General features: G+C 35.2%; 1 protein-coding gene across 23 annotated transcripts in view; it reads right to left on the bottom strand.

Annotated features, from left to right (window-relative positions):
* GPHN (gephyrin) overlaps positions 1–13,845 on the bottom strand; it is a 289,830-nt gene that overhangs the window by 73,347 nt on the left and 202,638 nt on the right. For 11 of the 23 annotated variants that reach the window (XM_032111557.1, XM_032111560.1, XM_032111559.1 and 8 more), the window contains 2 exons: positions 2,677–2,733; positions 612–683 (listed from right to left, as the gene is read on the bottom strand). The exons of 5 other annotated variants lie outside the window; for them this stretch is intronic. In XM_032111557.1, the coding sequence (XP_031967448.1) occupies positions 612–683; positions 2,677–2,733 (129 nt within the window). The remainder of the gene's footprint in view (positions 1–611; positions 684–2,676; positions 2,734–13,845) is intronic. 7 more of the 23 variants (XM_032111562.1, XM_032111565.1, XM_032111569.1 and 4 more) reach the window with 1 other exon arrangement.

The following is a 13,845-nucleotide window of genomic DNA, read 5'->3' as shown; positions in this document are numbered from 1 at the left end:
ATTAAACAAGGAATGTGACACAGAAGAAATATGCTGCAGAATTTTTTGCATTAGTCTGCTAAAAAAACAAGCAACAAAATTTGCATAGCTGTCATTCAACCAAATATTGACCTATTTTGTGAGATAAAATAGGGACCAAAAAAGATTGACGGCAAAGACAGAGGTACATGTGAACCTATATGCTTTTGGGTTACCTTGTATCAGCCATAGTTTTGGTTCAGGAAAGACTATCAGTCACTGGCAGAAGGTATTTTTATCCTTTAAATTAAAGGTATCTGTTTTACTCATTGCTAAGTCTAATATTCAGGAAACTTTTAGATATGCAACTTTGATTTTGGAAAGGGATTTTTTTTTTAGTTTCTGTAAAGTCAAGCAGTTTGATTAGCATTTATTAAAATGCAGTAGGATATTCTTTACAACAAACTCTGTCAATCAGGTCAGGTTTCTCACATATATTAAAATGAAAACCCAGCTAGAAAAGAAAGCAAACACAAAGGAAGAAATATAGAGAAAGGAAAAAGATGGGGATGAGAGGACAAACCAATCATATTTGGTGTTACCAGCCAGCAGAAGTTTTAAAAAAAAAATCAGATCACCGAGTGAAATCGTACATTTACTCGGAGAGAGCATCCTTTGACATTGCCTTCTGGGTGATCTCTGAGCTCCTCCAGCTTTCGATGGAGCTACATGTAAACATCAGAAAACGAATTGAAAAAGCAACCTGTTCTCTGTCACGGGTTTTTTTCCCTTCATTTTTCTTTTGCTCTTTATTTTTGTGTTTTGTTTTATTTTGTTTTTAATAAATCATAGCATAATGCATTTCTCACTGCCTCTGCCAAAACATTTCAAGACATCAAAGTGCTTTGAACAACACAGACATACAAGGCTCAGTAAACTTGGAATCTGGAAGCAAGACATCTTTGCTTAACATGGCTCTTTTTCACTACAGAAAAAAAAAGAAAAATCAAGGGAACTGTAATTCTAAAGCTACTGAATCTCTGCTACATTGTTTAGTTATTTATTTGCTTATTTATTGGTAAGGCTGTGTTCTAGAATTTATTTCCATATAAAGAATTTTTAGAGGTAAATTTTCATGTTTGGGAACCTCAATTAGGATTTCCCATTTTCTATAAGGAAGATTTTCTGTCTACACACATATTTTAGGTCATGGAATTAAATCCTGGGAAATCAGATAAAGAAATATTAATCTGAAATGAGCTATCAATGGGTCTTTGTAATAATAGGTGAAACCCACCATCTAAATAAGCTACATCTTCTGCATATGTGCATGCATCTAGATTTGTATGTGATGACCCACAATCATCTCAAAATGCCCGGGTCACTGCAATTACGTACAGGATTCTCAAAAACAGCACAGAAATTGTGGCTGCCTTGTATTCTTCTCCATGTGAATTCAGTGGTCCTGAATGTCTCTCACTGAAACAGAGCCACATTCATGTACACTGCTCTTCTCATCTACACTGTAATTAAAACATCTTCCCAAATCACAGGATGAAAAGATAAAGCCTCACAGACAGTGAGGAATGCTACAGATGCCTCTAGCTAGAACTTCTATAAACAAGTAGCAACTGGCTTCTTGTTCTATGCTAAGATCAATTTAAATGAAGGCATTACCGGAAAGAGGTGCATAATTAATCCTTTCCCTCCCCTTCTTTGTGCTCAGTGAAATAATATTTTCACAAAGAGCAGCTGTAGAACAGTGTTAGAGAACAGAGAGGATGGCTTGTCCTGGAACAAATGCAATACACTTACATACAAAACCAAAACCAAACCAAAACATCATAAACCAAGGCGGCAGGAAAGGCAACGAGAATGCGGAAGAAAAAATAAATAATGAGTGGCTGAGAAGGTGCTAAAAGGAAATAAAGTAGGAAAAAAGTGAAAAATTGGATAGCTGAAATAGAGGAAACTCTTGAGATCAAAATGGCTTGGACTGCATATGATCAGCACCTTGGTTAAAACCATTTATCAGGGTGTAACACTGTATGGTGGGTACTGGTTTAGATATCTGCCTGTTCTGTTATGCAATCTAAATATTTGTGTATATTTATACAAACATTAAAAGGCAGAAGATACTTACTATCAGTAAAACAGTGGCTCCATTCTTATTATTAGTCTCATGTGAATCTCTTTCATTTCATCTTTATCTACCTTGATTTTTTTTTCTGATTTAAAGGCTATATATATGAAAGATTCAACTCTCTTGTAATGGTCTTTTGCAGAATTAAATGCAAGAAGTGTGAACGCTATAAAAGTTTAATTATGTTACAAGATGGGAAGCAGTAGTAGTTTGAAGATGAGTAAATCACTTCTCCATGTAACAGGCAGTTATAAGACAACAAACAACATAGATCAGAGAAGTGGTTTAATCATGATCACTAAATTACAGGCACTTTAAAAAGGTTGTTACTATCTCTTACTTCTAGTGACATCCAAAGCTACCTAACTGGCAGCCTGCCTTCAATAGGTTGTTCTATGTGTAGCACAGAAACAAACAAAATGTGACCCAACAGCAATAAGAATACTGAAATAAAAATGATGGGATGGTGAGAAATGGAAAAGCCCCTTCCCTCCCTCCCCACACCTCCCCCTTCAAAAGGAAAAGTGTAGGGTATAGAAGAAAACTTGCAAAAAAAATGTTAGAAACATATTTACTTTGAGGGATCCAACTCTACTAGCAACTCCTTTGCTTTCATCCGGCCGTCTAATTTGCTACAATGGGGGAAGATGGGTAAAAAAGACAGAAGAATAAAGAAAAAGTGAACTTAAAAAAATTTCCACACAATCAGTTAGCAGTACATGCAAGACATCAATTTGACTCTCTGAGACACCTCTAGAGGACAAAGACACAGACTCTAATTTCTGGAATAAATGACGCTTTATCATGGCATTTTAAACTTGCTTTGTTGATCACGTCTTTCTCAGTATATTACCAATCTGGCACATACGTTGCATGCTGAATTCACTAACATTTTTGAAAGAATACATGTTACTTGTCTGATTTGGATATTAAGAATAATGAAGTTCTAAAATGCTAACTGAAGAAAAAACCACCCTATACCTTCTACAAATCATATGAGCAGAGTTATGCTATAACTGGGAGCCTGCAAGTATCATGACTGATACCTGACAGAATGAATACAGATTCCTATTGGCCCAGGCCTAGAGATTTTAGCCACTGCTGTCAAGATTCCCAGTTAAAAATTATGCTGCCCAACCAGAAAATTTTAATGCCAGACCAACATTAGATATTTATTTTAAATATTTAAATACACTATGTATATGATCCCCAACATCTCCTATCTGATTACTTTTCCTTTATTATGTATGTTTTTTTCCTAGATGATGCAGAGGATGGAATAAACAAATGAGGTAGCTGCTCAAAAGGCTTCATATTTTTAGAAGCATGTAAAAAAAAAAAGTTCATTTACAGCAAAAGTTCTTTTCAGAATTTCTTAATCTGGTAAATAAACCTCTTTTACTGATAAACTGAGCATGTGTCATTTGAAGTAGAGAGGTAGAAGACAATAAAAATTACTTTTGTGACATCCTACTAGTCTGAGCCAAGACTGAACTGAAAGCTTTTATTATCTTAAGTAAAACAAAATTCCACACAACTGAGGTGAATCCCTTCAAATCACGGTAACTGTCTTTAAGAAAACTCAGCAAAGAAGCCAAAGATTGAATGAACCATGGAAATTCAACTGTGCTTTATGCTCTCTGGAGCACACTAGCAAGGCACAAGTTAAATTGTCCTGTTTGTTTTTACCTGACCCATGCAAAACAGAGAAATTCCTATTCAAAAAACAGTCAATGGGATGCTTTGGATTTTTACTTGTATTTGATTCTCAATAAAACAATGCAACTAAAAAACATTTTAACAATTTGAGTATTTAGTTCTTTTAGGATGTCCATTAGCAAAATACACTGGAAACATTTATGTTAATTGTTGCTTTCCTTCCCTGGTCTTATGGCATTAAAATAGCACCTGATTTGATCTCTCAAGTGAAACACCCACATTATTGTTATCATGGGACTCCAAGTAAATCTCCAATCAATTCTAGTATATAGACCAAGAAGAAACCATCATTCTTAAATAAACTATGTCTCCTTTAGAAGACACATTCAATTAAAATACACGCAGTTGTAACTGAGTTACTACATATCAGCTATGTATTTCCTAATTGTGGAAAAAAGGTATGCCTCGATTTGGAAAAAGATCCTTATCTGAACAGAAAACACCATGAGCTACAGCAAAGATGCTTTCCCAATATCCTGGCTGAGGCACTACCAGTCCCAGATAATAAGACATAATCTAGTAGAACTGCGATTCATTTTTCCAATTTGAAACTTTTAAAATGAATAATAAATTTAGGTTTGTTTGGAAAATGAGAAATAGGAAAAAATAAATGCTTATAATCTTACATAATGATATGGAACTAGGGCATTAAGAAAAGTGCTACATAACACAGAAACTTGAGGAAAAGTTGTGACAGCAATATGCATTGCCCCTCAGGGAAAAAGGTTTTCTTGCATTACTCACCAATTGTGGCTGCTCAAGTTGTTCTGAAAGTTTAGGACTCAGACAGAAATGAGACTGGAGATTTTATACGTGAATATAACTAATATTATTTAGTCTATCTTTCTTCAAAATATAGATAGAAATACATGTACAATGTGTACACTGAGACCAATGAAGTTCTAAATGCTTGCATATATAATTTACAAGGAGATAGTCTAAGTTCAAGTCTTGTTTTACATCTATGGCACAGTTAATATATATGACAGCATGTTTTCTACAGGAACATTGCAGAGTGCAACTTGAATGCTTCTCAAGGGATGAATCAGAATTATATGAGTATTGCACAAACTATACTACATCTGCTCTGGGAATTAAATAGGGTATTACCAAGAAGGCAAGGGACAGCAGGAACAAAACCCCGTATCTTTTTCATGGCAAATACGACAAAAAGGAATATCCTTATCTTTCTCTGGTCAAATGTAGGATGATCTAGAAGTTACAATTCAGAAAGTGGCACGGATTATACATTCCTTGATTTTCAGAAACTCTGCTAGACACAAGAACCCTATCTTAGATGAACACTGGTAAATAGAAAAGATTAAGATGAAAGATGTGTGTAAGTGGTCTAAATCAAAAGTATCTATACCACAACACAAGCTAAATAAGTGGATTAAGAGATGAGGCGCAGGAGCAACACCAAGTAGCTATGGGCAAAATATTACCTGAAAAACTTGAGGGTTTTGGAACACTCTGAAGGTGATAAATGAAGATACTCAATGCAATGAAGGAAGAAGGGTGCTGTGTAGGGAACATTCCAGGAAACTAGGAAGGTATAATGCACTGACAGTTTATAAATGCCTTGTATTTACACCCCTTTCTTATTCACAATGGAATAACAGCAGGAGTTAATAGCTAAAAATCAGCTACAGGTATCCCTATCTTGATATCTGAAGAACAAGGTGGAGTTACAGTTGGAGTAGAATGAGATAGGAAGCCAGTCAAAGAAAACTTAGGAACCAGAACCAGTGAGCAAAGAGGAATGCTCAAATATGGTTAATGGATTTGTTAGAAGATGGGTGAACAGAAAATGTTTTCTAAGCAGAAGTCTCACATATGGTTTCAGTGTTATTCCGCTACCTTCTACTTAATAGAGCACATGAGAAATGAACCTGTAATTCTTCCTCCTTAATTTTACTCCAGAAAAAAGAATTTAGAAGATCTAACCTTTAATACATAGCTAATATATCTAATCTATCAGTTATACTTGTCATAAAGAAAGAACATCTCTGAACAATTAGCTAATCTGAGACTCTACCTTTTGCCGGATTTATTTCAAGAAAGAGTTCCACAACAGGAGAAATAGCCTCAAACATTTAACACTATTTATGTTAGAGTCCTTCCCCTTTCTGATAATATACTCTATTTGTGCTACACTAAATTTTCCCTGCTCACACTCTGACAAAGAAATTGGAATTTTGCAGGACCTAAGTCTTTCAGAAAAGTGTTCTCCCATCCACATTCATCAAAAAGCTAAACCTCTGTCAGACTTTTTTCCAAAATCCTGGGCAACACATGAATGGTTCATAATGAGAACACCTTTTTGATATGATTAAATTACTTAATACTGAAATTGAATAAATGCAAAACTCACTATGGAAATTTTTTACAGCAGTAGTTTAAAAAGGTGCCAGGTACCTTATTTGATGACCTGGGCATGCAATGTTGGAATTATGATAATCAAAAGTAAGAGATTATACTACACAGCATCCAAATCAAGTTCAGATTATATTTTTCGTAAGAAAAACATAGCTGTTCTCCCACTTCATTACTACTGCAGAGATCAACAATGAATGGTGAATAAAGAAAACTATTAATATTACTTGTGGAACATCACTGGGTTTGCAAAGAGATGTTTTGGCAGGTATGTTATACCACATATCCCTGGCAACTGTGCTGACAAGCATTTTCTATTTCCTTCCACAAAAATAGTCCCTGTCAGTTTCCAGCCATGGCTTCTTACTGCATTTAGCTGGAAGTTCCCTTGTGCTTCTTACCTAGTTGCCTTAGGGAATGTGCAGTGCAATGGTGTGAATATCCTCTACTGAATCCTAAATAATAAAACTTCCTTGCATCATATTTGTCAATGTGACTACACATGTGGTTAATAAATATTTATGAAGTTGTTCATTTTTAAAGAAGTTTTTGGATGTGAAATAGTGACACTCACTAGTTTCTACGTGCTATGAGAAAATAAGACCTCCTCTGTTTTTTCAGTTTTACCTGCCACTACTTCCTTCCAGTTACTGTTTTATCTCAAAGTGCAGGGCACCATGCTGAGAAAGGAATGATCAGTTTTGGAAATCTAAAGCAAAACTGCACATGTGATGTTCCTACTTTGGTTCACTACTTCCTTCAGCAGAATTCCACAACATACCCCGAATCTGCTTTTGTTTTTTTTTTTTTCCCCAAGGGCCATTCCACTAACCAATGCAAAATACAGAAGAAAAACAAGGGGATAAGCTCCAGCCCAGCATAAAGAGGTGTTTTGTGACTCAGTGAAAAGGTAGGCGGATGTATAAAAAAGCATTAAAATGATCCTAAAGATAAATGCATTAAGAAGATAAAAACATTAAAAACATACCAGAAGATAAACTAAATATGAATCAGCATGTATTTGAACAGCCCCCACATGACCTATATGTAATTCTTTATATGTTGTATGCTTTGAAAGAATACAACATATAAAGAACAGGGATATTTAGAAGCCATCAGGAATCTGTATTAAAAGCTTAGAGATTTCTTGAGTTGATAAAGTGCATTCAGCTAGAGGAGGAGGTCAAGTTGATGAAGAGAAACTACAAAAGCTATACTTTACATATAATTATACCACTGTGTTCCAAATAAATATTATTGAAATCTCTCACACAATTTCTCACACAATTCATATTAACAGAGAAACATATCTCCAAAGTATAACCCAACTGGCAATGATTTCACATCAGTCAGCCAGGAACAAAAAATATCATGTATTGGCCAGATCACGTAAGGGAGCTGAATCCAAAGGAGATTTAAACTTATGAAGATGGAAAATGCATTTTCTGACCCTTAAGAATGTTAATCAAGTTCAAGGTATACAACAAACTGGAGATAAGTGAAGGGTAGTGACATCCAATGAAAAAAAAAGGAATAAACTGTAAATATTCGATGGCTGGCAAGAAGTAATTTTACTTAGTGAAGTAATTACATACTACTTGTGAACAACTTTGATGGTGGGGACAGTGACTGTCAACTTCCAAATATTATATAATACAATTCTGGCCTAGGTGGCATTTTTTACAACCCTTACTTGCCTAATCAAGAGGAGAAAATTCTGATACAGAAATCCAAACTCCAACTTAAATTCTCTTCTCTGATAAGAACAGTGTTCTACATCAAGTGAGCAGTTTCTACTGCTAACAAAGAGCTTTACATATTTTTAATATAGCAGCAAATCAATTTAAGTTAAAAAATGCATTATGTATAACTTTTACCTCCATGCATAAAAAATAGATTTGCATTTGAAAGTATTTTTACTTCTGTTGTTTTATGCCAGACAAACACCAATTAGAAGATGCTTCCTGAATAAATGGGGAATATTTCAAACAAAGGGAATACAGGCTCCTATAACAATGACATACATTCTCAACCAATAAACATATTCATGCCTGTGCATTATACCACAGTATGGCATAGAAGTTTTATTAAGGTTGCTGCACTTCTCAATAATGTTAAACCTATAAAAGCGTAATGTACATGAAGGCTAATGAATGCCAATAAAACATCACTATCATACCATCTCAAATTTTGGTCACACTACCCACAGTTATTTTTTTTTTTTCAAATGGGCACTAGTACTCACACTGTTCCATGTGCAAATGGGGGAATAAACACAGTGCAGGTGGAACAAGCAGTGGTAAAAAGTACTGCAATTTTCTTACTATTTTCAAGCTAGTATCATCACAGGATCAAATGCTCTGTTAATACACATATTGGCAAAGATAATATAACCATGTCCTTACACAAGAGACTTTGTACACTGGTTATTTTATACCAACATGTGTCAGCCCAGTTCTTTGAAAACATCTATTGACTTCAGTGAAATTTAATGTTCAGAAATCAAATCTAAAAGTTGGTAGATAAAATGCACAGCCAGGGCAAGACAGACTACAATAATTACAAATACTACATAGTATGCCTCTATTTGTAGTGACTTAATGTTCTAAATCTCATTTAAACTAGATATGTAGGCATACAAGAGCTGGGTCCTTACTGTCATATGCAGTGAACAGCTGGACAACTCTCCTGTCACACAGCTGAAGGTTTGCAAACCCTTCTACCTGCTCAACGCTGCCTTTCTGCCACTTCCTCCTGACCACAGCCCTTCCTTTTCTCATAATGCTATTGCTACGTCCTGCATCCGAGCTACTCCCTACTCTTCTTCAAACACTCTAAGCCCTGCAGCCTCATCACTCAAGAGGCACAAATATTGCTTTGGTCTATATCAGACCTTTACCACTCAACCTTTACATCCAATTTCTTCTCAATTCAATACTTTCAATCAATATTTTCAATCAATACATTCATTTCAGACCCATTTGAACATTTTTTCACTGTCTGCCAGCACATTTCGCTCATCACCTCTGCCTGCAGCCTCAGTGATTCTCTGGCCTTCCCCACAAAGGAAAGCAGAATTTGCACCTCATGCTCCTGGTAGAGTCCCATATATCAGGAACCTGTCTTGGCAAGCAGGAAAGGTCATATTTAAGGAAAAAATAAAAACATCCTAGTCCTGGGTGGTGAAGTTTTGTGTTCTTTTTATATACCTTTCCCAAACTGACAATTCACTTCTGAATGCGCTATTTTGCCTTGCTGTACCAAGCTGAACTTAAGTTTTAAAAGCCGCAGCAGATATAGGGTTACAGTGCATATAGTGGAGGACACTGTCCTTTAAACATTTTTAGACACGAAGCTAGCTCCTATCAAAGATACCCTTGTGGTCATGGAGAAAACTGTTGCACCAATGAAATCACTTAGAGGTGATCTGAAGGCAGGACAGGTAGATTATAAAGCAAACCAGCTCTCTGGTAGGGTTATAAAGTAAATATCTGCTCTCTTTGATCACTTCTAGCACCAAAATTAAGGGAGAAATGTTTGCATTGGGGTTCAGTGTAACAAGGAAGATCTCATCTTTCTGAAAACAGATGGGGCAGTGGGATTTTAAAGGGAAGAGGACAAGTGCCTCTAAGGTTTCTTCTCAAATGTCTGTAACAGCCTGTATTTTATCCATTTGACTAGACAGGGCTGTGTTTGGAAAATCTGTGTAAACACATCTTGTCACATGTATTTCCTCACATTTATACATCCTGAGGAGTTCAACTATGAAAGAGGAGTGGAAGGGTGGGTAAGGATATTGGAAAAGGATGTATCCACTAATGCCACAGGAAACAATTAAAGCAGTGAGAGGACAACATCAGAAGATTAAGTTAAGGTGGAAAGACCTGGTATTCAGGTCACTTTGCAGAAGCTTAAAACAATATGACCTTTAAATGGCCAAGTACTAACAATAACCTGGTAAATGGCCAAGGTCAATCTTTGTCCATACTGACAGTGCTGTTGAGTGAAACCATTGTCCAACAAGCTGTCTACAAACTTCATAAAGCAAACCCTGTGTTGCAAAGAACTGCCATGCAAACACAAGAACTCCTTGCTCAAAGGCGCTCCTCACATTTTGAAAAACTACACACAGAAGAAAAAAAGCAGTCTTAAGAAATAAACTGCAATGAATGGTGCAAATTTGAAAAAAGCCAGCAGCTGGTTTGAAATCTTGCCAAACCCATTGCTGTTTCTTACAGAACAATTTCCATAAAACTACTGTAAGGTAATCAAGTGGGAAGCCCTGTTTCCAACACAGCCATTGGAGAGAAATATGTTCCAAGCATAAGTGCTTTGAATATCTCACTTAAGGATCCCTATTTTCTCATGGACTTTTTCCATACAGATTTTCATGGACTTTTTCTAGTATTGGTAGTTTAAATAAAAAGCAACATACTGAAACGTACGTAGATTTCAGTAAGTGTAAATATCAATAAATACCTACAGAAATTCATGTCCAAAACCAGGCAATGATGGCGTGAAAGTGATCAGAAATAGAAATAACCACTTCCTTTCCTTTCCTTTCAAACAAGTAAACATACTGTTGAAAACTAATTGAAGAAATCAAATTCTACCCTATTCATAAATACCCTTTATAAAGAGATAATATATATTTTGCCTTTTAAAATGAAACTAAATTGGTGAGTAAAATAGGGGCAATTAATTTCAGATATTAAAGCCAAATTTTGAGTGCAATAAAAATGGTGATGCATCTGCATTATTGCCATTACTAATAATCATCACAACATATTCTAACACCTAATCTTGAGGCATCTGTGAATGGAACAGTATCTTCATGGTCATACAATTTTGAACTTGGATTTTAACACATCATCAGAATTTTGCCGTAATTTGTACTGCTACAGCTTATTAATTTTACAAAGACAGAAGTGTAGAAAAAAATTAAATACTATTTTCTTACACAGTCTCTTCAAGGAGCAAACAGAACAAGTTAAAATGATTGCTGATGTTAAAATGGGACAATTCCCTGGAGCACTATAGTGCCTTCTCCTTTTTCCTGCTATAGAAAATTAAAACAAGGAGAACGATCTTTGATTAATATTTTACTAAACAAAAAAGGCACAACTAAATAAAAAATTTCTGAAACACAGGCAATGCACTTGGCACATACTGAATACTCCTTGCAGATCCAGAATACAGAATTGGATAAGCAGTGACCTAAGCCTCACATAGTTTTATTTACAAAATAAAGTGCTTCTAACATCCATGTGAGAAAGGAGGTAATTAGAGGGGTAAGCGAAGTTGAATTTAACAAGATGAACTGTATTAAAAAATTTAGAATGGGAAGTCTGGAAAAGCGATTGTGACAAATGGTCTTTTGATTCTAAAACCCATTACCTTTTCCATCACATCTTTTTCCCTCATTTCCTAGCACCGTTTGTTGATACTTTGATGTTTAGTGATTGATACTATTTAACAGGACTATTTAATGGAATGGATTTGGTATGTTAGGGATTACAGTAATGTTTGAACCTTTCCAGATAAATTGACTTCATCTAACTGCTTAATGATTAGTGTTCATTCCAAGTACTGTAAAGTGTCATTTAGTGCACTTAGAACAGATAGAGTAGGAGCACACCAAAGAAGTACAGTAGCATTGACACAGTGCATGAATCTTCCTGTGGTATGGTGGCACAGTGCACAGTAGGCTGTAAACATGTGCATAATTTTTTTTTTTTTTAAAACAATCATCTGAGTAATAGAGAGGCACAGAATGAGGATTACACACTTCTAATAGGTAGAAGTGAGGACATTAGGCCACATAACCAAGTCCTCCTTTTACAGACAAGAAATAAGGCATGGGAACTTGGCAGAAGAATGCTAAAGAAAAAGTATCTTGTACATTTTTCTCAAAACCTTCTGGGGAAATACTTGTTAAATATAGCTACAGTTCAAAAACTTGGATAATCAAGATGATGTAAGAATCTCCTTGACGAAAGAAATCCTCAATTTCTACTAGCAATTGTTCAGGCCAAGTCCTAAAAGAAAATGCCTTGTATTTTCTCTCTTGAAAAAAAAAAAAAAAAAAGACTATATTCACATTTAATGCATTGTTGCAGATGCAACGATAACATGATTCTGAGAACTACCTTTTGTAAAAGAGAAAGCTTATCTGCTTGGGTAAAAAGGATACCAGAAACAAGACCTTGATATGAAGGAGTCATTACAAAAAAATTTCCCAAAATTGAGATAAGGTTTATGTCTCCTGTGCCTTGTAGAAGGCACCCTATAGGTGCTATGCAAATTGATGACACACACATATTCTAGAGTAAATGGTCAAATGGTCTACAGGAGCCTTACAATGGGCTCAATCTGTTTTTCAGAGAAACAACTAACTTTTTGGCTAAATGCCTTTGCTATAAAACCAGATCAAGAACAATTTTGCAGTTTTACACTACAATGAAATTGCCTGATTTCTTGACTACACGAAGATGGATCTGTTCTCAAAGGAGAAGTGTTTTTCATATGGATGCAAGAGATCGAAAGTGAAGAGGTACTCAATTCAAACAAGACTTATTTTGAAAAATATACTTTTCTGTATCAACAGACAAAATTTTATGCACCAAAGGAGACAAATGACCACTTTTCATCAGCCTTTTGCTAAAGTACCACTCTGACAGTCCAAAAACATTATTGAAATACTTTGACTCTGTTTTTTTGAGTGAAGAATAAAAAACATGCCAAGAAGGCTACTAGGTCTTGATAGAGAGCCTTGCAGATATGAAAATAAAAGATACTATTTTGTCTAAGCTAGAAACTATTAATTACAAAATGGAGTTAAATGAATTCAAAACAAGGAGTAAAAGTCTCCTTAAACATAGAAATAGGAAAAGAGAAAGCAGAAATACCATCATTTGAGGCTGGGAAGACATCAGTGGTAAACTGGGTAATGAAAAATAATACCTTTAGTGAATTTTGATTGGGGATGGTAATACATGATACAGGAACAAAGGCATAGTGATCAATGAGGATTAATATAATTACATTTGATGAGGCAGCTGCTCCTATAAACACGAAATGTAGGACAGGAACATATAGAAGTAAAAGCAGAACTGTTGGGAGGGCAAGAAAATTGCTAATTGGAAGGTAATTTTATTTGCTGAAAGCAGAAGAGGTGAAAGAGAATTTTGCAACTGAGTGATGTAGAAACTGACCCTATCTAGTATGTTCAATAATGATTTTGAGTGCTCTCAGATAAATATGAGAAGCATCATCATTACAGAATATTAAAGTAATCTTATCAGCAGGTATTCAATAACAATTAGGAGTGCTGTAAGAGAAATGGAGTGAAATTTAACACAAAACTCTGAACTAACAAAGCTCTTTGATACAGGGGCAAGGACTTACCAGTTGGAAAAAAGACTGAGATTATAAATCCATTCTACAAAAGACCGATAAAATCTCATATAAGAAAATATACAGTTTTGATCATGCAAGGAAGTTGAAATCTACAACAGATGCAGGAAAAGACTTTGGAATGAATTTTTTTTTAAAGCATAAAAATGAGGGAGCTTCACTTAATTAATGAAAATGAAATCTAAAAATTTTTATGCATCCCCTTTGTTTGTCTGGCTGAGGAATGAATACAA

This window comes from Corvus moneduloides, chromosome 6 (genome assembly GCF_009650955.1).
Source record: "Corvus moneduloides isolate bCorMon1 chromosome 6, bCorMon1.pri, whole genome shotgun sequence".
Taxonomy (NCBI): Eukaryota; Metazoa; Chordata; class Aves; order Passeriformes; family Corvidae; genus Corvus; species Corvus moneduloides.
This window is presented reverse-complemented; position numbering and strand designations above follow the sequence as displayed.